This window comes from Crocodylus porosus, unplaced genomic scaffold, assembly GCF_001723895.1.
Source record: "Crocodylus porosus isolate Cpor-Errol unplaced genomic scaffold, CroPor_comp1, whole genome shotgun sequence".
NCBI classification, from domain to species: domain Eukaryota; kingdom Metazoa; phylum Chordata; order Crocodylia; family Crocodylidae; genus Crocodylus; species Crocodylus porosus.
Window position 1 is genome coordinate 28,277,867 of NW_017728907.1, and position 27,404 is coordinate 28,305,270.

Below are 27,404 nucleotides of genomic sequence, written 5' to 3' on the forward strand. Positions count from 1 at the left end.
ATTAGACATCCGCAAGAACTACTTCACAGTTAGGGCGGCTAGGAGCTGGAACCAACTTCCGAGGGAAGTGGTGCTGGCTCCTACCCTGGGGGTTTTTAAGAAGAGGCTTGATGCCTACCTGGCTGAACTCATTTGAGTCCAGTTTTTGGTTTGTTTGTTTTTTCTCCCACCCAGGCAGGGGGTCGGACTTGAAGATCTACAAGGTCCCTTCCCACCCTACTTCTATGATTCTATGAAATAAATTAAATTTTAATGCCATATATACTCAACTATATGTGCATAGTTTTAGGGAGCAAATCATTTCATAGGATTCATAAGACCTCAGTAAAAAAAAATTTCAACCTGAGAGTTGAAAAAAATATCATTAAATACTTTTTCATGGGTAACACAAGATATACTAATTTTTTGCTTAAATATATACAGCCTATTTGTACAACAGATATATATCTCTTGGATTATGGTAAAATAGTCGGATCACTTAACTTAAGTCAGGGTTATGCCGTTTCAGTACTGCTGGGGGTTGCATAGTGCCAACTATATGATATGAGTGCAGCCTCTTTGGGATCCATCACAGAGAGGCTGTGTGGACAATATATGCTCCTCCTTCCCCATATGCATCATTCATGGTATGCAGTGACCACAACCTGTCCCCCCGCCCCAGAGCGGCAGAAAGGTGAACCCATCCCCCAGGCTGTGCCACCAGCACATGCCTTCTGCCCCCTGCAGTTCAGGCAGCAACAGTGTTTCATGGGGCCCCCTCATCCCCAATGTGTGGCAATGGGAGAGGTGGTTTCAGGGGCCCACAGACCATGTGTTAAACCTCATTTGGATCATCATTGTTTCTGTGCATAAAGACAGCAAAACTGTTGAAAGAGTGCTTTCTATGGTCTTATCTGGCATTCTTTGCAGACTCCAAACTCTCCACTTGAAAGTCATTATACTCAGATACATAGTGCTTAGGTGAAGAAAGGCATCTTATTGGAATTCATACATTTCATTTACTTCAGATAAATATATCTCAGTTCATCTGGTCATATTAACAGTAGACAGAGGGAAATATTTTAGAGCTGTAAATATTGATAAATGTTGACATTAGACAAAATATGATTTCAATTTCTCCTTTAGAATGCTAAGTGAAATAATAAATAGCCTTATTCACTAGGCTGGGGCTATGGGCAGGCATTACATTTGTCTTGGGAGAAATGCCTTTCTCTCAGCACAAAAAGCTAGCACAGAACAGTTCAAAGGATTTCTTGTGGAAAGTAACTGTATCTTTTGCAAGAAAATGAGAGCACTTCCAATGAGGGAGACCTCTCTTCTCTTGTTCCAGCTTGAAGGACAGTGCACTTCCCTTGATTGTAGGATACCTCCAGTATCCCGCAGTCCTCCACTCTCCTTCCCCCTATCCTAGAAGAAGGGAGAACATTGACTTCCTGATAGCCTACCCAGCAGTGAGCCATCCAAGAGCCCTGTGGAAACCCTGTTGATCTAAGCTGTGCAGGCAGTAGCACTGATACCTCCTGCCACTGAACATGCTAGGTGACCTCAGGTCTGCGCACATGGTGAAGGGGCCTTCCCCTGTGGCTCAATCCATCCTAGGTGCCCCCAGGAGGCCATCCCACCAATCAGCTGATTGGTGGAACAGAGGACACTGTCCCGTGGTTGTAACCATTCAAGAATACCCGGATGCTTCCAGCCATCGAAAAATGTGCTCACTCCATGCACAGCTCTGAAGAGCCTTCTCCTGGAGCTTTGCATGGGTTGGGAGGCAGCATTCTGCAGCTGAAACCATCCCGGAGCCCTAAAACAGTTCCAACCCCAAGAGAATGCCCCCCTGGCCAGTCCCACCGATCAACTGATTGGCAGAGCTGGCCAGGAAGTGGCATTCTCCCATGGTTCAAACTATCCCAGAACTCTGGGATAGTTCTAGTCATAGGAAAATGCCCTCAACCCATGCACATTCCCAAGTGACACTAAAACTGTACACCGTGTAGGAGGCTTTCCCTATGGCTAGAATCCTCCTACAGCTGTGGCACAGTTTTGGCCACAGGCAAATCTCCTTGCCACTCCATGCACAGCTCCGTAAGACCTTGGAGCTGTCCATGGCATGGGGAGGTTGTCTTGCAGTTAGAACTATCCTGCAGCCATGGGACAATTCTAACTTGTGCAGAGCTTCACCCCGCCCCACCTTTTTTTGTAGATCTTCTTTATAAATACTGATTTAAATAGGCATTTTGATCTGGTTAGGAAGACATAAAGTCCTGGCAGAAGAGGAAAGGATGCATCATTTTCTAAGAGAACATTCCCAGATGCTTTCTGTAAAATTAGTACCAGGCTGCAAGCCTTTGGACATGATAAACTCTGTGATAAACTCCAGGTGACAAGAGAACTGTGCACAGTGCAGGGGGATTCTCCCACAGATGGACCTCTCCTCCACCAGGACAGTCTGTGCAGGGGGTGAGGAGGAGGATGGGGGTACCCCAGGGATGAGTGGAACTGTAGTGTTACTGGTCAGTCCCCCTCAAACAGAAATTCTTAGCACTGGAAATGAATGCACTAGGAAACTTCACTTGCAGGGTCATTCTGTAGCTTTTACTCCAGTTAAACGCCCATTGACTGTAAGAGGAATTGTTTTTCTCACAGCTACAACAGCAGGTGCTGGATTAGTGTTTATTTTTCAGATAGGACAGCTAATATTATAAAACTTAATATTGTCACTTGAAATAAAAATGTGACACCACTAAGGTGAGCAGTGAGAAAAATATTTCTGTTTCAGAAGTGAATTGCATTTGTGGTTATGTTCTTTGTAGCCAAGTAAACAAAGCAATAAATATATTGTGGGGCTGGTTAAATGCCACAGGAAAGCTCGAGTTATCTAATAACCACGAAGCTATTTGTTGTAAACATATTCCATCATAATGAGAGAGACGGAAATGTTTTGTCTCATGGAGATTTAAAAAATTCTGTGATAACACTTTCACAGAATTTCCAGTAATTATACAAAAGGGGATATGGATTGAGGCAAATAATTGATTTGCACTGTTTATAATGTCCATTACTTCCAATTATTAAAACAGGTAATTTTGTTTACCTGAGAGGCATAAGAACATATTGTCATTTGAAATCACCCGTTGTTGTTTTGTAAGGAGGTCTTTATTTTCCTGACTCATTGAGTATTATGGCCTCTTTGCTTCCAATGTGACATGAGCCCAAATTTATAGAGATTTCAACCTGATCTCCATTTGTTTTACATAACTATGACTTGCAAGAACAATTTGTCCATTAACACATGTTAAAATAAATGTAGAGAAGCAGAGAAGAACTGAATAGTTCTATTAGTTGCTTTTAGGAGACAGTAGGAAAAAGAGGGCCTCACAAAGGTTCATGCATATGTTACAGAAGCTGCATGTTTGGAAATTTTGCCCAACAGTTTTCAGTATTCCAGTGAGGATAAAACAGCTGGTTGTGTGTACAAGTAGGGACATAATAACCCTTAAAATAGCCAACTTATCATTCATTAACATATATAAGGAAGAAGATTATTTTCATAGACACAAGCAACAGCATATTTCTCAAAGCACCTATGTTTAATAGGCACAAGAAACCTAGCTTCTTACTTGGGAAGTGATTTTTTTCAGGATATCCTTTTCTTGCCAGATAGAAGATTGTGATAGAATCATACTTTCATAGAAATATACTTTCACATTTTTTAAAAAATCAGTTACTGAAGGTAAGACCTATACACAGATGAAGAACTGTAAAAGGTTTATAGCACCACAGCCTGAGAAAAGTCTATCAGCTACTTTCAGATGCTAGCACTTGATCTTACCTCCTCACTTCCCCCCATCCCGTTCTCCCTACCTTCCCTGCACCCCATTCAAAAAAGCACTGTGATTTTCTTCTCTGAATGAGTATTGCATTCCTCCATTATTTTATTTACCTTCTGCCTGCCCATAAGAATGAATTAATCTATCCGTGAAGAGGATGGTTGAACATAGGGTGAAAAAAATCTTGTGGCTTTATTTGCCGAAGCACAAAAGGAAGATACATTTGAAGGCAGGTTTGAAATGTAAATAACCATCAAAGGAATATGCTGGGAATGATCATATCAGGTCTATTACTTTTCTCAGTGTAAATCTGAAGGAATTCTACTGATATCAGAGAAATTGCTCCAGATTTACATCCATCTCACTGAGACCATGTTCCAGCCCATATAAGCCTTGTGCCCATTAACCTCTTCAAGACCTATTCAGCTGCCGCAACAATTGCTTGATCACGTCAGTGAGGAGGATTCCAGTGTAGCTTTTTAAATGGAACGATGTTCCATATTTTTGAGCTATCTCTAATTTAACTTTTGCTCAGTAAATACTTCATGAACAGAGGATCATGAATATTTAGTGTGTGAAGTTAAATTTCTGCTGTGTTAATGGGATTTGCTTGGACATACAGATTGTATGGTCCTGCTTCTGCAAAGTGGATGAATATAAGTCTTTGAATCAGTTTCCTACTGCAAATATTCAAAGATATAATTTCAGATATCTGCTTCCTTCTAATATTAGCTTAAAATGTTCTTGTTTCTGTGAACATTCTTATTCTGTAAATAAGAGCAGAAAAATGGCTTAAATGAATTCAAGTGTTTTATTCCTTCAAACATTTATAGACATTTTTGGCCACTTGTCCAGTTATACTAAAATTCCCACATGAAACACACTTGTAGTGTATAGCTCCATTTGTGGACCCAAAGTCTGTGTTCAGATGCACAACTTGTTCCCAATGAGATGCTTTTTGGCAGTTTGATTTCGCAGTACCTACTTGATAAATAAATGTATATAATAAAGAATATTAGCTATATGGAGTATTATGCAAGCAAAAATATTTCACAAGGACTTTTATTAAAACTGAAGCATCACTTTATGATTTTTCCATTGAATTATTTAAACTGTAATATGAGTGTGAAATTTCTATAACGCGGTTCATTTTCTAGGGCAGTTCCAATGAAGACAAAATTGAATATAGGTTGCAAAATGAATAATAATTTTTCTTTAAATTCCCAAGGAAGCAATTTTCCTGGTTATGCTACAAGTGTATGAAGTATTATATGAACATTTACCCCATTTTTCGGGCACATTTTCTTGAAGTTCCACAAGCTCTTTTGGGTCCTATATGTCAAGTTTTAAGTAGGACTTCCAACCCACACAAAAGATGTAACTGTCTAAATTACTGTAAAGACTTAACTTTAGACATTAAGGTTATGATTCTTCAAAGCTAGTGAGAAAATAGATTTGAAGTAGGATTTATTTCGAAGGCAACATCTGAATTTTTCAGATAATGTAAGTCAAAAAGTATACCTTTTTCTAAGCAGTTAACACCCAATGAACTGCAGGGCAACTTTCATTATTGTTTAAATAACAGAAAGAATTCAGAATGCTACAATTAAAAATCCATCTAGCACTACACTCAGTCAAATACCTGCCTGAGCTTTGTGGCCCATTGGGCTAGTGATGTTAAGGCATGCCACTTTCTGTAGCTAGCAGTAAACAAAGGAGTGATGAGGTTAGCAACACATCCAGCCACCTTTCACTCCCCAGCAAAAGACTGGATTACCATATCCAGCAGAGTTGATAGGGAGTGGCTCTTGACCTGACTCTAGAACAAGGTTCAAAGTCACTCCTGTGGGTAATGTGAATACTTCACAGGGTTCACTTCTTTACCACCCTGCAAAGAAGCAGATTCGTAAAGTAATCAGGGGTAGCAGAGCCCCAGCCAACAGCTGCATGGTTCCATGTAGCTGTTCACCATGGTTTTCATTTTTCAAGGGCTACTGCTTTTGTGATCAACTGTGTGAGACTACTGATAAGCTGCAACTTAGTGGCGAAGTGGTACTCTGTGTAGTAAACGCCACAGGTGAACAGCTAAGCAGCTTGTCTGCAATTCAACAAGTGGCTTTGAACTAGGTGGGATATGAACCACCTCCATATAAATCTGTACTTTAACTGCTCTGTCAATGTGCCCCATAGCACAATTCAAGGTTTCACAAATACTTCGGATCATGTATCTAAAAGGATGATGGATTTGCTATCCCATAGACGCTCTTTTCAGGGATTAAAAGGAAGTCTGTACAGACATCCTTGAGTAAGCTCTAAACTTTTATTGTAGCTGCAGCAACACAAGATTCAGCTAGGGCCCCAGCTAGGCTTGTACGTTTTGCATGGAAGCTGGTGGCACTGCAGCTAGACTGCTATCCACACCAAGCTATCTAGTTAACAACTTAGTGATGCTAAATGAGTTGCAGTTACCACTCTGTGTTGCAGTGTTGACAGTTCCTAAGGCTCAAATGATGTAATGGACTCTGTGGCCGGTCCACATGTGCATGGACACCTTGTGCCACCACTAGTTGTCCCCAGGGAATGCCTGTACCATATGCCCTCTGGCATGTGGCAAGTGACCCCAGGTAGGGTAGGGAAGGGAAGGCTGGAGGCAGCACTCAGCTGGCCTGTTACTGAATCATGCAATTTAGCTCCATGTGAGTGGCCTCTGCATGGGGGCCTTACCTGGGGGCCTTCTGGAGCTGCAGCAGCTGCAATCCTGCCACTCAGAGCCTGGCTGGCAGCTGCAGCGTGGCTCCAACCAGCCCAGCTCTGGTTTTCAGCAAAGCATGCTGCCCCCACATGCACTACTCCGCTTTTTTTCCCCGTGGATTGTTTTGATCCCTGGATATCCAGGGGTCACAAAAAATAAAACAAAACCCTGCACTGCTCTTTTGCAGCACACTGGACGTGCAATAAGTGGCACGACCATGCTCATCCAGACGCAGCCTATAAAGGCAGATTTTTGGGGACAATCATGGAGATAAGTCATGTTTCCGGTAAATGCAGATGCCATCCACATGGAGCTAAACTGCATGATCCACAAGGATACTGGATTATAGCAGGAGCTGCACCTATATTTAAAAATAAGAGTATTGCTAGGAATTACAGCTCAGTTGCTTTTACTTAAGGACTAGATAACTTGGTTCAAAAATAATTCAAGCTAAAGTTGTAAAATGTTTTGATGGGTGTTCGGTGTCAAATATCAATCAGCATGTGATCTGTAAATAATAATCATGCCGCTGCAACCTATTACATAGTATTTTTAAGGGAACTGGCCATACAGTGGATAAAGGAAAATCTGCAGTTGTAATTAATTTGGACTTTTGAAAAATCCTTGATTAAATCCATTCCAAAAATAATTAAGGAACTCAGCAGTCAGGAGACAGGCAATGTTCTGTCATAAATGACCACCTGATTATGGGAGGGAAAACAAAGAAGGAATATTACCTGATTTTCAGTGTAGAAAAGCATTTGCGGGTCCTCCAAGGAAATATAGTAAGACTAGTATTATTCAATGTCCTTATTAAACTCTCAAAATTGCTGACCAGAATGATGGTAAAACTGGTGGAGGGCAGAAAGTTGTGCATGTTATGTCAAAAAAGGTTGCTGAAGAGCTTCAGAATAACACACTAATTGAGAAACCTCAGCTAATAGACTGATGTAAAAGCTTTATTGAAAAAATGTTAAAATTAAAATCTTTACATGGTTCCATAAAGTTAGGAAACAATATGGGATCCTACTCATGGTAGCTACATAAGTACAGAGCCATATAATGTTAAAGCAATATAAATCATATAGTTCACCACGCAATTGCTTGGGTAAATTAATTGGGAAATTTGCACTTGATGCTTGGTAAAAAGTGAGGTACGACCTCTTGCATAGTAGCCACATTAGTACAGAGTTATAAGATTGTAAAGCATCCTTAGACAATGACTTCTGCATGCTGTGTACATTTGCGGGGGTGGGAAAATGTCAATAGCATTATCAGTCTTAACAAGAGTCTATAGTATTATGGGAAGGGGGAAAGTCTTCTTCCCTCCTTTCCCTATTCCCAACTTTTGCTTCCAGTAGATGGTTTCAGTGGACTCTCTTCATATTGTCAATGGCCAGGATATGCTTGACGTAAATATTCTGTGACTATATGATAGTAAGGCACCTTGGAGAAGAACAAGGGTACGTTTCAGACTCCCAAGATACTTTCATTGCTCAGGTCCCATGCTCTAAGCAACCTTACAGTTAGCATCTGCACTGTTACATTGTACTCCTTTTTCCTCAAAGCATTGGCCAGTGGCAAAAGCCTGGGACAAGTTCTTGAAAAGGACAGTCATATTAATAATTGAGATATTGGAAACAACAGACAAAATCATTCATGATGCTGAAAGACTGTAAATGAAATGTATTGATAAGACCTATTGCTGGTGTCTTTCCAGGCAGTTCAGTGAAAACATCCGTTTAATGCCCAGTGGTAGTAAAAAAATGCGAGAAAGAAAATAAGGAAATATGAGGGCCTTGTTACATATTAAATCATGAGCTTCTGAAATGTTGGTCAGTATTAGCGTTAGCTTCAGTTTGGAGCAGTCACACGTTCAAGCCAGCAGGGATCTGGAGGACTGAAAGGTTAAATTCCCCCCTCCCCTCCCATTCCAGGCTTCTCTTCTGCCCCCTACCCCCCAGGACTCCCTCAGATCCCCCCTGCCCACTCCCACCCTCAGAGCTCCCCCCACTGCACCCCTCTTCCTGCTTACTTGTGGCTGCCTGCACTGTCTGTCCTGGGGGTATAGGCAGGGAAAGGTTAACCTGCCTACCCAGCCCCCACTGCCACTGCTGTCAGGCTGCTGCTCTTCTCCAGGCTGAGCCCCATCCAGAGTACATCAACAGCTGGGGCAGCCAGGCAGGCATGTTAACCCTTCTTTGTCTGTTCTCCAGGGAAAGACAGCACAGGGCAGACACAAGTCAGCAAGACAGGCAATGAGTGAGGTTTTGGGGTGCTGGGTGGGCAGGATGGGACAGTGGGCCTGATCCAAGCCAATGAGGGAGTGAAGAGGGTAGGCTTAAATGAGTGGGAACTGGGGTTAAGAGCTTCAGGAGCCACCTAAAATTAATTTGTTACACAGCAATTTGGGTGGCTCCTGGATCTGTTAGCATTTGGATTGTCCACACATTAACACCTGAAACTGGTTTTATGCACTCCTTATGGGGTTTAAGGGTAGGATTACCACTGATCTGTACTATCCAGCTCATGTTTCACAAAGGAATATTTGCTGTAAGCTATGCCTTAGTGTAAACATCCCACCCTCCCTAGCATCACAGATCCCCATAAACTGGGGGAAGGGGTTGGGGGGAAGCAGGGGAGCCCAGGGGAGCAGGGGAAATGCCCAGAATGGAGGTGGGGGAAGGGGCTGATTCTTATCATTCAGTCATCCAGGCCCCTGCTGACCTGAGGTGTAACTGCTCCAAACTTGAGCTAGGACTAACGCTAATCAACATTTGTGCAGCTCACAGTGTAAGGTGTAACAAGGTCCTAATTCTACCGAACAATATAATTCAACAACTCACTCACCTTGAATACCATGTGGAACTTAAACACTGCCTCTCCTTAAAGCATTCAGAAAGAGAAGTGTTCATGAGAATGTCAACAAACTTTTGAAAGATTTGGACATAGGAAAGATGTAGAAATAGTAAGACATTTTAAAAACAAACTGAAAGATAAAATGTGGACGGTATGCAAAAGATTAGAGATTGTAAATCAGGTATTCCTTCTCCATTCCTTCTTATAATGTACATAAAGACTGTGAATAAAATAAGAAGTCTGTATATTTAAACACTTTAAATATTTTTACACCACTCCTAACTGAACTATGAAACTTACTAATATAATTGCATGACTCGGTCAAAGATCTCAGTGAAGTTCAGATACTGTTTAAAAAATGTTCATCTCTTGGGAATCAGAAGGGATTTGAATATTTCATAAAAGAACAACTAAGTTAATTCTAGGGCGGGGGAATACATAGAATCTGTTCTTGTTTTGTTTCTGGTTCAGTCTAGAATCATTGCACCCCTTGCAAAAAGGCGCCACCAAGTGGTCACCAACTGCCAGTCGGTGCTTGCTACACCCCCTTTCCCCCGCCACCAACAGTGCCATGGCCACCTGTGGAAGCTCCTCGCTTCCTGCCACCAACAGTACTGCCACCACCTGCAGGAGTTCACCGTGCCCCCCAGCCTCTGGGTGCGTGGCATTCATGGTATACCCCCTCCCACCTGCCCTATAGGAAACTTGAGTTTTGCAATATAAACTGAGTATATGATTAGGTGACTGACACTTTTGAATGTTAAACATTCCAGGCATTTAAGTTATCTAGGAATCTCCACACCCAAAAGTTTGGTCACCTCCAATTTTATCTATAGATGTGTCAAGATTACAAGAGACTAACATCCTCTCTGAATAAGGCACATGACAGGACGTCTAACAAAGCTCGCATGTAACTTACATGTACATTTAATTTAGCTGAATTGCATACCCTTCTATTACCATATGAAACTTTAAAGATCATTGAGCATATAACTTTTAGTTGCTTACTCTAGTTTCTAGCATACAGGTGATAAGACCTTTTCACATTATATTCTTAGAATTTGGAACTTCCACTCAAATGCTTTTAAAATGTCTCCTGTTTGGTTTCCCTCTCTGACACACATAATAATGTAACTTATCCATGATGAAGGTAAGACCTGTATCCCCAAATTAGGATAACAGGGATTCTTTTGTTGGATGGAGAACACACCTGTCTCTTCTAGAGAGAATTCTTCCATGTGAAAGTTAATATAAGTTTAACTAGCATTCAGATCAGATAATGTGAATTCAGAAACAATACTCATGCCTAGGAGGACAGATCTCTGAGTCCTTACTGGTTTTTCAATTCTTCATGTCCTTTACTCTCTTCCAACTCATGTTTTTCATTCCCCAGTCCTCCCTAGGTTCACAATCACAAATGTACAGTCATTAATGACATGCAACTACCTACACATGATTGGGTGTATGTTAATGAAAGCAGCTGGTCATGAAGACCTCCCCCTCAGTTAAGTGAAGAATTTACGATAAGGTGCTCCCCACCATTTTGTCTAGCCAGAATACATCCCAGATAATTAAGCTAAGTACTACCCACAGGAATAGGTTTTCATAGATTTCATAGACATTAGGTCTGGAAGGAACCTTGAAGATCAAGTCCAGCCCCCTGCCCCAGGGGCAGGAAGTCAGCTAGGGTCAAAGGATCCCAGCAAGATAAGCATCTGAACATTTCTTGAGTGAGTCCAGAGTAGGTGACTGCACCACTTCTGGAGGGAGTCTTTTCCAGGCCGTGGGGGCTTGGACAGTAAAGAAGATTTTCCTTATGTCCAACCTAAAATGGTCATGGAGGAGTTTATGACCATTGATCCGTGTTATCCCTTGGGACGCTCTGGTGAACAGATGTCCCCCCCCCAGATCTGGATCCAGACCCCTTACATACTTATAGGCAGCCACCAGGTCACCCCTGAGCCTGTGCTTTTCTAAGTTGAAGACTCCCATGGCTCTCTGCCTCTCATCATAAGGCCTATTCTCTTGCCCTCTGATCATGTCCATGGCTCCTCTGGACTCTCTCAAGCTTCTTAACATCCTTCCTGACTTATGGAGCCCAGAATTGGATGCAGTACTTCAGCTGTGACCTCACCAAGGCCAGGTACAGTGGGAGAATGACATTCTGAGATTTACCTGAGAAGCATCTGTAGATGCAAGCCAGGGGTTTGTTTGCTTTACCAGAAGCAACATCGCATTGGTGGCTCATGTTCATCTTGTGGTCAGTCATGAACCCCAAGTCCCTTTTGGCCATGATGCTAGACAGCATAGCATTGCCAAGCCTATAAGCGTGCTGAGAGAGGGGTTTCCCTAGGTGAAGTACCTTGCATTTTTTAGTATTGAACGTCTTCCGGTTTATATCTGTCAACTTACTAAGCTTATCCAAGTTGGCCTGAATCATTAGCCTATACTCAGGTGTGGATGCTATGCCCCAAAGTTTAGTGTCATCAGCGAACTTGGCCAGTGCGCTTCTGACACTAGTGTTCACATTGTTGATAAAGATGTTAAAGATAACCGATCCAAGGACAGAACATTGGGGAACATCATGGGTCACAGAGCACCATAATGATTTGCTTCCATCAATTACTATTTTCTGGGTCTGACCTCAGAGCCAGTTGCCCAGCCATCAGACTGTGGTGTAGCCAAGGACACAGTTGGCTGTTTTTTCCATGAGGAGATCACGGGACACCAGATAAAAGGCTTGAAGACGGGTACCACGTTGGCCTTCTTCCAGTCTTCAGGTACTTCACCTGAGCACCATGAGTTTTTGAATATTTTTGCCAATGGTTGGGCTATGACACCTGCCAGCTCCTTGAGTACTCTAGGGTGCAATCTATCGGGGCCAGATGACTTGAAGATGTTCAGCCTCTCAAGGTGTTCCCTTACAAGGTATACACTGATGTTAGGTATAAATACACACTCACCCTGACCACCCTGCATCATGCTAAGCAGGTTGGCTTTTTCCTGGGTGTCAGTTATCAGTTGTCCCATTTGGTTCAGCAGGGGTCCAATGTTACCCTTGCTTTTTTTTTTTTTGACTCCCTACATATCTGAAAAAGGATTTTTTCTTATCCTTGATATGTAAAACATGATGGAGCTTGGTTGCAACCTTGGCTTTCCTGGTCAACTCCTTGCAGGCATGGACCAGTGCTGAGTACTCCTCCTTAGTAGTTATTCCAGCCTTCTATCCTTTATAAGTCTCTCTTTTTAGGCATAGGAAAAATGCCTGTTCCCTGCTGAGCCAAGGGGGTTGCTGTGCCCTTTTGCCACTCTTCCTCCAAGATGGGATGGACAACCCTTGTGCTGTCAGAATCGCTCCCTTGAGGAGCAACCACTTCTCTTGAACTCCTCTTCCTGTTGAATCATGGTCCCTTAGGGCCTTGACAATGAGCCTCCTGAGCTTGTCAAAGTCAGCTTTCCTAAAGTCAAGGACTTCTGCATTGCTGACTGACTTGCTAGCTTTGCAATGAATAGTATAGATGATCAGCTCATGGCCACTATCACCCAGGTTTCCAACGATTCTTAGGTCACTAACTAGATCATCCCCTTTGGCCAGTACCAGGTCCAGCAACACTTTACCCCTTGTCAGCCCATAGACTTCTTGAGTCAGATAGAGCTCGTCCACGCACACGAGGAAGCTTTACGACCAATAGGATTTGGACGAGTGCTCTTTCTGTGAGATGTCCAGCTAGTTAAAGTCTCCCATAACAACTGTGCACTGAGAGCATGCAGCAGCAGCCAGTTCCCCAGTGGGTTCCTTGTCTAGCTCTTGTTTCTGGTTAGGAGGTCTATAGTAGATTCCTACCGTGATATCCCCAGTGCCACATTCCCCACATATTGTAACCCAGAGGGACTCCAGTCATCCTCCCTGGGTTCCAATATCAATTTGCAGGGACATGTAGCTTCCCTTGACATAGAACACTACACCCTCCACCCCTTTTATCTGCACGATCTCTCCTGTACAGGGTATAGACTTCTATACCTGTGGCCCAGTCATAGGTGGAGTCCCACTAGGTCTCCATTATCCCTATGAGACTGCAGTCTTTCTTGCTTAGCAGGGGGACTAGTTCCTCCTGTTTGTTCCCCAAACTCCTGACATTGGTGTACAGACATGTCACCCTAGGCTTTCTTGCACTCCCAGGAAGACATCATTCCAGGTCTGGGGTAGGTCTGGTTTCCCTTGAGTGCCCTAGGTTATGCAGTAGCTGCCTAGTGGGTTTGCATTGGTGGGTATCCACCCATCCCCCAGTGGGCTTTATTTAAAGCCCGGTCAAGCAGGTCAGCCAGTCTGGCTGAGAAGATCCTCCGTCCCAGAGGATAAGTAAGATAAGTTTTATGATAAGAATTTATGATAAGGTTCCACATTCACTGTTTAACAACTGTTTGACTAAGTCTTTGGAGTTTTTCAGTTAGGTTTTGACTCTGAACAATGGGCACTTACACACATGCAGGGAGGCTGCTCCGATGTGCTGTAAATCCAGCCCATCAGAGCAGACTTAATTAATCAATTAATCAAGTGTGCTGAAGCACAGAAATTAACATACTCCAGCAGCCTCCAGCATCATGTGTATCAGTGTCCCTGCGCTGAAAAATGGCTGTGGGGCACTTTGAACTAAAGCTCATCAAATGAGCTTTAGTTCAAAGTGTCCCACCACCATTTTTTCAGTGCAGGAATGCTGATACACATGACACTCAGGCACAGTTAATTAGCATGGCTCACTAATTAAGGTACCCCTTCCACCTCCCAGAGCATGTTTCTAAATACCCAATGAGTCTCATTCTTATGGCAATGGGTTTCAATTACTTCATTTGTCTTTCTGTGGAAAACAGTCAGTGTTTTCCTGTTTACATCACCATGTAAACTGGGCTTGCAAGCCTATCTTTAAACAAGGTTACCCAGAATTTCTGTTATTCTAAGTTATACATTTACAGCAACAATCTACAGTTCCAATCTTCATATAATGGTGAATATATACAAAATAGAGGCCAATAATGAGTCCTTACACATGAGCCTCAATATAGCAAATAGCATTATACTGAAAGGTATGGAGTGTTGTTGTAGCTGTGATGGAGGCAAGGGTTTTTTGTGAAATTTTGGATTGAATAAACTCTACAGTTGTAAGAGCTGCTGGAAAAGTTTTAAGGTATTAAGAGTCTTTACTCAGGTCCAAAGTTGAAAATTTTATTCTCAACTTAGTAAAGGACCAAGTCAGGTCTTGCCAGTTTTCTTCAGTGGTGTTCTTGCTATTGTAAGACTCCATGAGATGTCCTTGAGATGATGTCTCAGTGCTTTGGGTATTTTGTTGTTTTATCCAACAAACAAGAGAATGGCTCTCTTCTTTAAAGTCTTCATACCTGCACAGTCAGAACTAGGCCTTTTGTATTAAGTTCTATGTGTGACGAAAATATTTTTTTATGCAACTGAGCAGATGCAATGACAGGTGAAGAAGGCGGTGCTCTTCCCAGTTATTAAAATTCACTTTTTATACTGCAGCAATAGCTTTCAATTGTTTATTTTCAATCAGTCACAAGCAAAGTATGCATAAGAGGAGGAGAGAAGGAAAGAAATTATATCTATTTTATACTTAATTTTTTCCCTGACAGTATCCAGAAGTCTGTGAGGATTTATGCATACGAGAAGCCCCATTCTAAGTTAAATGAGTGCGGATTGAGTTGATCTTTTCCAAATAATTTATTACAACTTTTATAGAACAGTTCAAATCAAGCAAATTTTCACAACTGTGGTACAATTTCCTAATTTGGCTTTGTGCCATTCCTGTAATGCTAGAAGGTTCTCTTAAAACACTGGGTTAATCCACCTATTATAATTTCACATCTACAATGTCTTAATCTTCAGAAATATGCCAAAAAGTTATGCATTTTCAAAGAGGAACCTTAAAACTTGGAAGGAAAAAGAAACATCTACAGAGAAGTTAATAAGAAGCACTAATAAATGAATTTTTTCATTCAACACAATTCGCATACATTAGCTATTTGCCCTCCATGTCTGGCAGGACACTCCTTTTTACACAGTGGCGTAAACTTCTCATTGGGTACCTGGTGTGGGCATAAGGAAGCACCATTCTACTTACTCCACTCACCTTCCACCCCCAAATAGACTATTTAATGCAATGCTGCACTGACCAGCTCCTCTGCAAAAAACTGGGTTTCCCCTGCTTCTACAAAGGCTCCTGGGGGCAGAAAGAAGAGGGGAACACTATTCCACTATTCTGCTCACTCCACTTACTCACTCTCCCTCCCCGAACCAGCCCCCAGGTACATTGATTGCTGTGGCACTGCCCAGACCAGCTCCTATGGCAGTGAGGAAACCCAGCACCCTCTCATAGTTGGCACCCAGAGTGGGTGCCTCCCTCACCCCACCTTACTTGTGCTACTGTTTCTACAGATGGGGGAATAGAGAGGATAAATGACCCATCTAAGGGGAGAGACAGAAAGTCAGAGGCAGTGCTGGATTAAGAGCTTTCTACATTCCAGTCATGTCAAACTAGTTCATCCTCAGCACTGCAAAGCATAGACATAGATCTAGATTCTGTATTCAGGATTATTCTTCTCAGAGTGACTGGGGATGGAAATACTGGAGGTAGCACAATTAGTATCTGAAGAGAAGCATGCTTTAGATCTATTTTGAGGGAACTCATATGAGCTAGGGACAGACATTACACACAAACCAGTGTAAGTGATCAGAAACCGGTTTAAACCTGTAACAGAACAGAAGTTCAGTGATTACAGACTAGGTTCAAAATGTCCAAAAAGGGTTTAAGGTAATAGACCTGGATGGCTATAATATCAGACTTAACTGAATTAGGTTAAACCAATCTTTCATACCTCTGTCCGAGATCCAGTCCGAACACAAGGTAGGTCTCAATCCCCCAACATCCCAGGATGTACTGCATTCTTCCCCCATTAACTCCCCTCTCTCAAGTCAGGTGGGTTAGCCTTTGCTTCAGCTTGTATGCTCTAGCTGAGTCAGGTGGGCCTACCCCCAGCTGTCACAGAGTGGAGGCAGCCTCCCCAGCCCCACAGGCAGTGGCACAGGAGCAGGGGAAGGGAGGAAAGTCATCTGCCTGCCTTGGCCAACTGATGAGTGGACAAGTATTCTGCTCATTAATGATCCAATCTGCGTTGCCTGGGCTTTCTGACTGTCTGTACTTAGCCACAGTGCATGGAATGAATGTTTTGGAAGAGGGGAGAGAGACACCCAGCCTCACTCCTGCAACACAGGAATACAAACGAAGTCAAGTACAAGCAGTCCTAAATATCCCATGAGCTCACATTTTTGTGTCTTCAGGAAATATAGCAATAGAGGAATTAGTTTTACCTCATTTCTGTGTTTGAGAAAAGATGAAGGCAGAAGAAAAGTTCCTGTAAAGAAACTGGTTGGTTGCAGCAAATGATTATATTTTTTTCAATTATGGATGGGAAATTTGGGTTGGCTGCTCTAGTCTTCTGGTGTGTAGCTGGGTTACCTGCTACACACCAGAGCGCACATGGCACAGGCCTTACCCGGGGACAGGTAGCAGCGACACAAGGTGTGCTGCTGCTACTTTTCCATAGGGAAAAAAACCCATCTGTGCTCATGTGGATGTAGCCCAGAAGTGCATTATTTAGAGTATCAGCAGGAATTATATGTGAAGTCAGTACAATTGGCCAGTTTCTGCAAAACCAATCAATGCTTGCATTTGTTCAGCTTCCTTTTAGCCAAATGCATTAAGCCTTGAGAAGGGCTTTGCAAACCAGCCTTTATAAACAATAATAATATAAAAGGGACCACTCTGGCACTTGAGATTTCCATTCCTTCATACATTAATATTTTATGTACTAAAAAGAAAAAGCCTAGCTCTTTGGCCTTGCCCATGTTTCCTTTTTACCAATTTTTAGATACCAATGGGATTTAAGGCTCGCTTAATTGGGTATCTAATGACCCTCCAACCCCAACATCCTGTGCAGGAAATGTTTGCTGGTATAGAGACAGTAGATCAGATGCCCCTGGTGGAAAGATTTCTTTAGAGATATGAAAGAAGGGAATCCTGAGGCCTAGAAAAAGATCTCTAACCAAAGTTAGAATAGTTTTGTGGTTCCTTCAACAGGATCTTTTTATTTCCCAGCTGCCCCCATGACCAGGGGAGGAGTAAAAGGAGCTTAGAGCCAACAGTCTCCCCCAAACTTTCTTGGCCCATCTCAGTATCTGAACTATTAGCATTCATTTTAATATCCCCTGCAAAGGATCTTGAAGAGTATGACTTTCCAACTAAGGTATATATAAAAACCCATGGGCAGTTTAAAGTTGGTTGTCATTCTAATATTTGAAAAGGGGCTTCAAAAAACTTTCACACCAAAGACCTATGTATGAGAGAGGGGGAAATTGCCAAGATTCAATATTTTATTTCATTGAGCAAAATTGATTACTATGTAAGCCACCAGTTTGCCACACAGCTCAAACTCTGTTAATTGTGGTTAATTTGTTAGAAATACAATTAAAAAAATATTTAGCTTCAGGTTTTATTATTACTGCTTTATTAAAATCTAGTGGATTTTCAAGTGCACCCTTCACTGGGTTACACTTTTTTCATTATCCTGAAACGTTTACAATTTTAGCTCAATATGTAATTATAGGAAAATATTTAATATTTAGATTTATGTATTTGCTGCTAAATCTTTGTGCTGAAAGGGCCCTCATAAAATTATGTGGTGACTCGCAATGTGTTTTTCCATTATTTCTTGATTTAAAAAAAGACAATGATTGATTTTCTACCTACCTGGGTTAAATAACAGGGATTGATTGAAATGATTTTAAATGCATTTTGAGAGAATTTGCACACAAGCTCTGAGAATCTGAAACAGGTTTTATGGTAGGTAGTATGCTTAATTCTAGTGAATGCATTCATGAGCTTACATCCTTCTATAAATATTTATCTGTTTCAATTTCATTAAAGATTTTTTTTTCATATCAACTGCCAAAATTGTTTAAGAAAAATATATTTCTTTGGAAGCAAATTCTGAAACAAATTCCAGAATTCCCTTTTGGAACTGATATAATATTCTGTCTCCTTACAAACTTTGAACTAAATTCTCTTTCAAATAAATACTCTGAACAAACCCTTGCTCTGCCTACCCTCTTTAGAATTGTATCACAATATATGTCCTATACATAAAAATCATCCATCTCACATAATTAGTTGTACGTGGTTTTTTTCTGTTGTTAGTTTATAAATATATGACTTCCTTACAAATTATCATAATTTGCCACTGAACTTGGAAATCATCCTGTTACATTAGAAAGCAGATGTTTTAGAAGCAGATTTAAGGAGTAATAAATCCCTTAACCCTCCTTGAACTGCGCATAATTTATTTTTTGTCTCCTCCAAAGCAGCAGTGATGCCTCCTCTTCTCTTAGTCTATGCCTATACTACTTGTGATGAAATAAATCTCAGTGTGAAAATATGTAATTTATCTAACAAGAAAAATCCGATATGGAAGTATTTTTGTTAGTGCTGGTCTAAAGAATTGCAGATGTATAACAACATACCTTGTAAACTAGGGAAATATTTATATTAGTAATTTAAGTGGCTATACCAAATAACTGATTATTAATGATTGGTAACAATGTCTTGGGGGGCCTGTAATAATCTTTCCCACTCCCCATTACCTCAGATGAATACTGATACAGAGTATTATGGTAAATATGTTCCTATATACCAGTATATTTCTAATGGTGAACAGACTTGAAGGGGTTGTTTTGTGATGATGTCAGGTTTTATATTTTGGACTATAACTATACCACTATACTGGGAGGGGGCTGAGTTAACAAAACGTTAACTGATTCTGGGGCATCTTAAAATCTTGTTTGTTCCCCCACCCATCAGGAAAACCGTAATGAGTATTGGCATATAAAGGATTGCTTGTTTAGTGGTTAGTATAAGGTCATCTGTATAAAAGTATTTGCTGGCAAAGGCAGAAGAACAGAAGCTGAAGAGGCTACATGTGCTTTTAAATGGATGATTAAATCTGGGAAGGTTGATCTCCTTTCATGCTGAGGATGTTGTGTGCTGCAGTCACGCCTCTCACTGCCAGCCCGCACTAGGATGATAATCAGTCACTATGAAAACTCATTAGCTCCACAGCAATGAGTCCTCCACTACTCAAGCTTGGTGCTGTGCTTAGTACCATGGCAATGATCTCTAACTGGATGTCCCAAACTCTCCCATCTCTGGTAGGACTAAATACCACCAAACTAACTACTTCAGATACTCTAGTAAGTAGCTCTGATGTGTTGCAAGCAATCTTAATTATGAACTGATATTTATGCTGCTACAAAGCCTGTGGTTTAAGTTGCTTCTTTGTAAATTTATTTCTAAGCTACTAATCTTCATATTGTCATTTAATGCATGCTGTTCTCCAGACATAAAACTAAATATTTGTGAGAATGCTGTGGACTTACTATGAAAAAGGAAAATATTAAAATAGGATGATTAAGTATTTAAGAACAAAGGACTCTGTTTTGTGGGGGGAATTGTTAAAACATTTTAAAGAAATGCTTGCTTCTTTTGCCTAGAGTCTTTTCATAGATTCATTGCTTCAGAAAATATGTAGAGTTGTCATAAAGAGTAAGAAATTAAACGTCAGGATTCCTTTCACTTTTCTTTCTAATGTAGCATTATTATCTGTATCAATTTATCACCGTAATATGCAATAGACATTCTTCTCATTTTTCTTAACTTGCAATGCTGTCATGTAAGTGAATATGTTTTAAACATAAAATGACATAGGTACTTTTTAGCTTGGCAATGAGACTTTATTCAGCCACACTGGGAAATAATGTAGATAATAAACACCAGGTAATTAGTTGCATTATTTCATTACTTATGTTTGATGTTCAGATATAACGGAATTGTAAAGCAACTCTGCTAATGTCAAACTGAAAAAAAAAAAGTGCTATTAACTGTTCCTGGATACTTTGATGGGCAGCCTAAAAATTAAATGAATAAGTCAATCGGATAGTTGAACTCCGGGACTTTAGAATGGTATTTGTAAAAGACCAAATGAAGTTGAAATAGAATGTGCTATACTAAATACTTAGGAAATAAACAATCTCACTGTGCAATTGAAATCTGATGTATGAGTAGAATAGCTTGCTATTCTGAAGGCTGAACATCTCAATTCTAAATATTAATTCACTAATCAATAAATATTTAGTTTACTGCATATGGATGGGAAAAATTATCACACAAAAAGCTTTTAAAATCGTTACTTATACTATTATGACGTTATTGTTTTGTTATGCTAGAATACTGAATTGCTGGTTTGATTTAGTAACAGAGTGGAGAAAGGTGGAATCATTATTTGTTCTAACAGTAATATTAATCATCACACTGGCTATTGAATGGATCTCTAGTTCCTACTGCGATTCACAGTGATGTGGGGTTCTTGTTAATTTAACATCAAGTATAAACTCACAAGTAGCAAAGGGACATGGACATACATGATATGGGGGGGTGTATATGTATATATATATAAAAATACAAAATATACACACACACACATATATATACATATATATACACATACGTACACACACACACACACACACACACACACACACACACACTATTTCTATAAGGTCAGACTGAATAGTTTCAATGGAGTGTCTCCCTTTGCCTGAAAGGAGTCTACTGATTTATACCCACTGAGAACCTGGCTTATAGTGTGTATAACTTCAAAATGGAGAAAACAACATCTTTAATCTGCATGAACATGGATATTTTACATTTTAGTGAGGCATGGAGTAACTGGAGCATCAGTGAAGTTGGGATATAGGACATAAGCCTTTTATCTGAAGTTGAGCAGACTTGTAAAATTTGGATCGTGAAAAATCATACCATATTCAATACATCATTATTTCTTGAAATAAAGACAGTTTCCCCTGTTTCAAACTCCTTTCAGTGAAGGTTGCTTATTTCTATGGTGTGTAATTTCAGGGCTAATCTTTGATATTTCACCAACATATCTTCCAAGACATGCCAAAATGCATTCATAAGAAAATTTAAACTTTCTTGTATAAAAATCTCTAATTGTCCTTTTTCAGTACACATTCATTGAAAAGTACACCTATTGTACATGAAGGAATGGAGCAATAATATCCTTTATTCAACTGCTACTTTTGACCTGAACTGGAAGAAACAGTTAAAAGATTGGGGAGAGGGAATAGAAACACCTTCTCTTTTGTCATAACGCTGTTGAAGTCAGCATAGTTGCCCCAGAAGAGAATTTGACTGTACTTACCTAGTCATATGAACTCTGTTTTTCAGTTAAAAGCATGTAACTGTCCTGTCAGTTGTGACAGTATAGCCAACTATAATGTTTTTATTAAGTATCTGAATGTGCAGAGGGAAAAAAAACTTCTTGGCATGGAGTACAGAAATTCTGTAGCAGGCTGTCTTCCAAGTGTATGTTAAGTATTTGTCTTTTCATGGGGTTTCATCTGTTTCCCTAAAATTTTTAAGAATTAGGACAATGTACTATTGTTCCTTCCCTCCTACGCTTAGTTATTTCTTTTCTTGTCTGCTTACTAAGGCCTGTCAGCAGCAAGCCTGTGTTTGGAGGATGAAGTCAGCAGCTTTCATATGGTTTGATGCCTTCTAGCGCCTTCCCTGGGAGGCTGAGCAGCTTCTTCTTGAGGTTGGGATTAAATGTCAAAGTAGAAAATATGACAGAAAAATTTAAGTGACATGAAGATGTGTTTTATACATGCACACATTTGCATATTTCCTTCTATGCCAACTCTCATGACTGCTCAATCCATCCTAAGAAGTAAAGGAAACCTCATGGTATGAAAATACAGAAAGGTAGAATACAACAAAAGACTAAATTAACCCAATTACATTAAAGCCTAAATTAAACTGGGTAATACTTTATCACTCATTTAAATGGGCAGTCATCTAGTTTTCCTGTGTCTGTGGGTTTCTTATTGAATGAGTATACACATAACAGTTAGAATAGCTATTTAAAAAATGTAGTGCCCATTTCTTCTATGACTGATCAAGTTTCCCTACATCTAACAACATATTATAAGAAAATTCACTGTGGGCACTCAATAAATATGCTTCTTATCAGAAAATGTGTGTGAAATATTTAATATGATCAGAACATATAAATATAATTTGGATAATGCAGTCTATACCACAGCTGTCCAACTTCTAAGTAACCATGGGCTGTAAGCCCAGTGGGCCACACCAGCAGAGGCACACCAGGGTGGGCCCTGGGTATCTAGGCCACATACTGTATGAATAATCCCCTGCTGCATTGCAGAGATATTCCACCTTCACCCTCCCAACCACTGCACTGCATGTCCCCATGGAAGCTCCCCGCCCCCCACCTCCAACCGAGTTGTGCACCTCTTACTCGTACAGTCTCAGCCTCACCCTCTGTCCCAACAGGCAACGGGGAAGCCCAGAGACTCTGACTGCTGTTGTAACTGGAGTGATGGGGGAGCAGGAGCAGCAGCAGCTGGGGAATACTCAAGGGGCCACAACTCAACTCCTCATAGGCCACATGGAGCCCACAGGCCACTAGTTGGACAGCCCTGCTCTAAACAATATAGTTCTGATAATAGATTGGGCCTGAGTCTAGTTTTTAGTTATTTTATATTGATGCTACCCTACTGATATGCTGGAACCTTTCCACATTTATGCCAATGACAAATGATGCTAAGGCCCAAAGTTTGCAGTGCATCTAAAAATTAAGAATAGCCATCCATGCGTACTCGTGTTGCCAACCTTGTCCAAGCCATTCCTGGGTTTTGCAGATCTTCCTTAGACTTGGACTTAAAATCAGTCTCAGTTCTGCTACCTGGCATTGCTCCTTGGGTACAAGAACTACACAACTTCGATAAAATCATAGAAATTACCTGCCTGAATATAGTTTACAGTGTAAGGGTTGGCTGCTTCAACAAGCTTGAATTGTTCGATCTTACAACTTTACTAGCTATTCAAAACCAATTTAAACTTTTCCTGCAGCTGTAATTTTGTTTAGGTTTTATTCTTCTCCCTTGCAGTTAAACTAGACTTCCTGTACCCTAAAAAAATAAAGGCTAGAAGAACATCATAAACTTGGCATAATTTAGCACCGAACCTTAAATATGCCTCTCACAAACCCTAAGGCAAGTTCAGCTGTCCTCCATTTACAATCATCTAGATTATGGGCTTTTATTTTCTTTGCAAAACAGGAATATTCCAGTTTTGATCTTTCAATTAACTCTACAATAAAAAGGTCCCTTTTATCTTCAGTGACTCCTGCAGGAAATTCTTTGTAAGAAATAAAGCCCCTGCTCTTTCCTTGTATTAAGCTGACATGCTAGGAAGGATCATCTGCTTTTCTTCTAGTCTCAGTGTAGACAATTACTGTATCCATCCTGTGTTGACAAACTGTGCACTAAGATACACTGTGCTGAAAAACAAAATTAAACTAATTAATGGCAGTAATTAGCATTTGAGTCTTGCAGTAAAGACACCAGCATTGCATGTACTATATGTAAAAAGAATAATTCCTAATATCAGCTATTCCAAATAGTCAATATTCCTAATATTGATTCATAGTATTCCTAATATTGACTAGTCATCTCTAAATCCAGAATTTAATAAAATTACTTCTATGGCCTATTAGAGTTCATTTTATCTCCTACAACTCTTCCATCATCCTCTCTCTCTCTCTCTCTCAGCTTGACTTGATAAATTTTTAAATATCTTTCAAAATGGAAGTTGACTCACTTTTTTGTTTTTTGACTTATAGCTAGGAGGATAAATAGATAGTGTTTTTGGATATAGGCCACTATTGCAAGTAAACATAAGATAAGGAGAACTTCTGAGTTTTTCCATGATTGCTGAAAATAGAATGTGCTAAGGATTTCCAGTACCTTTAACAGTCTTAATAAATTTGTTTCCTCTTATTTAAACTGGACCTTTTATTTTACTTCCCTCAGGCAATTTATATCTTTTCCTCTGGTTCATGTAACTATACAACTGGAAGACTGTTTTCTGTATGCAGTGCCTTTTAAGACTAAAATGGGTCCCTGCTAACCTGTTTTCAGATGCACTGGCTATAAGTTAGTTCCACATGGCTGTGTTTACAATCTGAGTTATACATGCTTTACTCTCTCTTTGGGGCTTTATATGTATATTTCTTTCTTCCTGTCTTTGTTTCTTTTAGTCTAAGGTAGAAAGTACGCATGCTAAAGGGATATACTGTATTTATTTGAATACAAAATGAGGTTTTTTTCCCCCTATAATTCCATGCAAACCTCATTAAATGCACTATCATCAAACCCCTGCCAAAAGCAGTTTAACTGTTCAATAATGGAAGCCAGCTACGAAAGTAAGTAAATGCAGCCAATGCAAAGCATGATTATAAAACACACAGCACATATTAGGTAAACAAACTGACAAGAACTTACCACAAAGTTAAATCAGCACAGCCTACCTGTGGAAAATATAGGGTAGTGCCCATTGCACTAAGTCCCCCTCAGCACCCACTCTTTTTAAAGTCATAGTGAGCCACTACATTGCATATATTTTGACTTCTTCACTCCCACAGCTGAGCTGTGGTTTTCTTTCACATTTCCAGTGGTTCCTGTTTCTTCACCAGCCTTAAATGTCTGGCAAACATCACCAAATGGGGCCCCAAACAGTTCACCCAGAATCCCTCTATTGACCCCCCTCTCAGCCTGTTGCAGATGATCAGTGTGCCCCACCCACCACGAGATTGCCCTGTGCCTCATACACTTACAGATTTTTGGAGGATCCCAGGACCCATGACAAGAACATCAAGTGCCAGTTATGAGTGGGAGTCTAATTAACACATACATTCTTTGTGGAGGGTATCTGGAGTATACACACATACTGAAAAGTGCTGAGCTATGGGGTTACCATGTGATAACATGCTGTGGCTTCTGCTGGGGCCTAGCCCAGTGAACTATGTGGTAAATCGTGAGTGTTTTGACTTTGGGCTGATATCATGCATAGTTTGTATTATTTATATAAGTAAATGCTAAAATACTGCTTAAAAGTGTGTTGTATGGAGTGCCTGTGCTAAAACTGGCCATATCTTGGGTAAACTAAATCTATGGGTACTTATAGCAATATGCAAATTGCTATAGGGAGGTTTTTTCCAGAGTTAGTGGGTGCATCTACCTGTGCTATTAGCATACAGCAATAACCTCTGGTGCATATTGTGACAGAGTTTATTGCTCCTTGGCACACCATTTGAACGTGTGTCTGGGACTGCAGCATGTTGAGTCAGGTTAGAACAGCCCCAGCTGACAGGAGGTCTGGGGTGGGGGTCAGCCTGCCAGGCCAGGGTTGCTCCAACCCAGTTCAGTGTGCTGTGGAGGGGCTAGCTGGGCTCCAGTGTGGGGCTAACCAGCAGGTAGCCCCCGCATTGAAACACACTTGTGCGTACACATCAGAACGTATCTGTGCAGTGCTGCAGGGTAAAAAACTCCACAACAAGATTATACTTGTATTTACTCCTGCTGTGGAGTTTATTAGTTTCCTGAAGGCAGATAGGCCACACAGGTGGACATAAGACATTTACTGCATAACTAATTAGTCTACTGCTCAGTAAACGTCCCATGTAGATGCGCCCAGTGTTTTCAAGTTTGCCCCTCACTTCCATGTGCAAAAGGAGGTAGGGTATGACAGTAAGGAGGGAGGGGTAGGGGCTGCAGGGGCCAGAAGTTGGGGATGGGGACCAGAGTGCAAGGGGACTACCTGATCCCCTAGATTTATTTTTCCTGCTGTATCAGTCAGAGGGGAACAAATTAAAGGCAAACCTCCAATAATTAGATTCTATACATGGAAAAATTATAACTTATTTATAAATTTCCCATATATAGAATCTAATTAATGGGGGGCTGTCGTATCTTCAGCAAATATGGTATTTGTTCTCTATTAATACCCAAAGAATGCAATCAATGAACATGTGCTGTGGAAAACTGTTCTTGTCCAGATTGAATATGACACTTGTAATTATATAGCTTTGTCAGGCATTTCCAAAGAACTGTTAACAAGGTATTATACATGATGGAAAACTGTAACTGTACAAAATTGCCAATTATCAGTTAAGAGAACAATAAATCATAACTAAATGACACCTGATTTTGAGCATGTAGAGCATGTAAGTGAACAAGCATATTTTCCTAGAGTAATTTAAAATAAAATTCCAAAACATATTCATGAATATCACTTTTTCCGTGCTCATTAACTGTATTATTATATTATATTGTTATAGACTCAAATTAGCCCTAAGGAAGGGTGGCAAGTGTATAGTTCAGCCCAAGATCCTGATGGCCGATGTATTTGTACTGTTGTTGCACCAGAACAAAACCTGTGTTCCAGAGATGCCAAAAGCAGGCAACTTAGACAACTGCTAGAGAAGGTAAGTCTTCCAGATGTAGTCCTCTTTTTTTTCTGCTAAAGGGAATAATTTCCTTTCCCTCTGTAAAATAACAAGTGATACTTTTTTCATTAGTAATCTAACAAAAGTTATTTCTCTGTATCCCTTCCCATTTTTCCACCCTTAATCACACTTCATCTCTCTCTTTACACTATAGCTCTGCTCAACTGTGTCATTGATCTGGCAGCTTAATGCTGCATATTCTCTTTTGTATTTCACCCCCTGAATTCTAACTTTCACAAAAGCTCATGTGTCAATATCAAGATACTTTTTCTTCATAAAAGTAGTTGCAAATCCCAGTCCAAATCTGCTAGAAGTACAGAGTCAGACTAGGTCCCCTGTCCAAATCATAGGAAGCTTATTCCCTTGAAACTCATTAACAGATTGTAACATATCAATACAAACATTATATTATCTGCACACTAATTTCCTTAAAATATGAATTATTCCAAACAGTTTCC

The 27,404-nt window shown here is 40.5% G+C and overlaps 1 protein-coding gene across 3 annotated transcripts in view; it reads left to right on the plus strand.

Moving 5' to 3' along the window:
• Positions 1 to 27,404, plus strand: part of OLFM3 (olfactomedin 3) — a 146,808-nt gene that overhangs the window by 81,713 nt on the left and 37,691 nt on the right. The window contains exons 1-2 of one of the 3 annotated variants that reach the window (XM_019531005.1): positions 19,512 to 19,750; positions 26,779 to 26,925. In XM_019531005.1, the coding sequence (XP_019386550.1) occupies positions 19,622 to 19,750; positions 26,779 to 26,925 (276 nt within the window). In that variant the 5' untranslated portion in view covers positions 19,512 to 19,621. Of the gene's footprint in view, positions 1 to 19,511; positions 19,751 to 26,778; positions 26,926 to 27,404 lie in introns of those variants that run through there. The other 2 variants (XM_019531007.1, XM_019531008.1) reach the window with 2 other exon arrangements.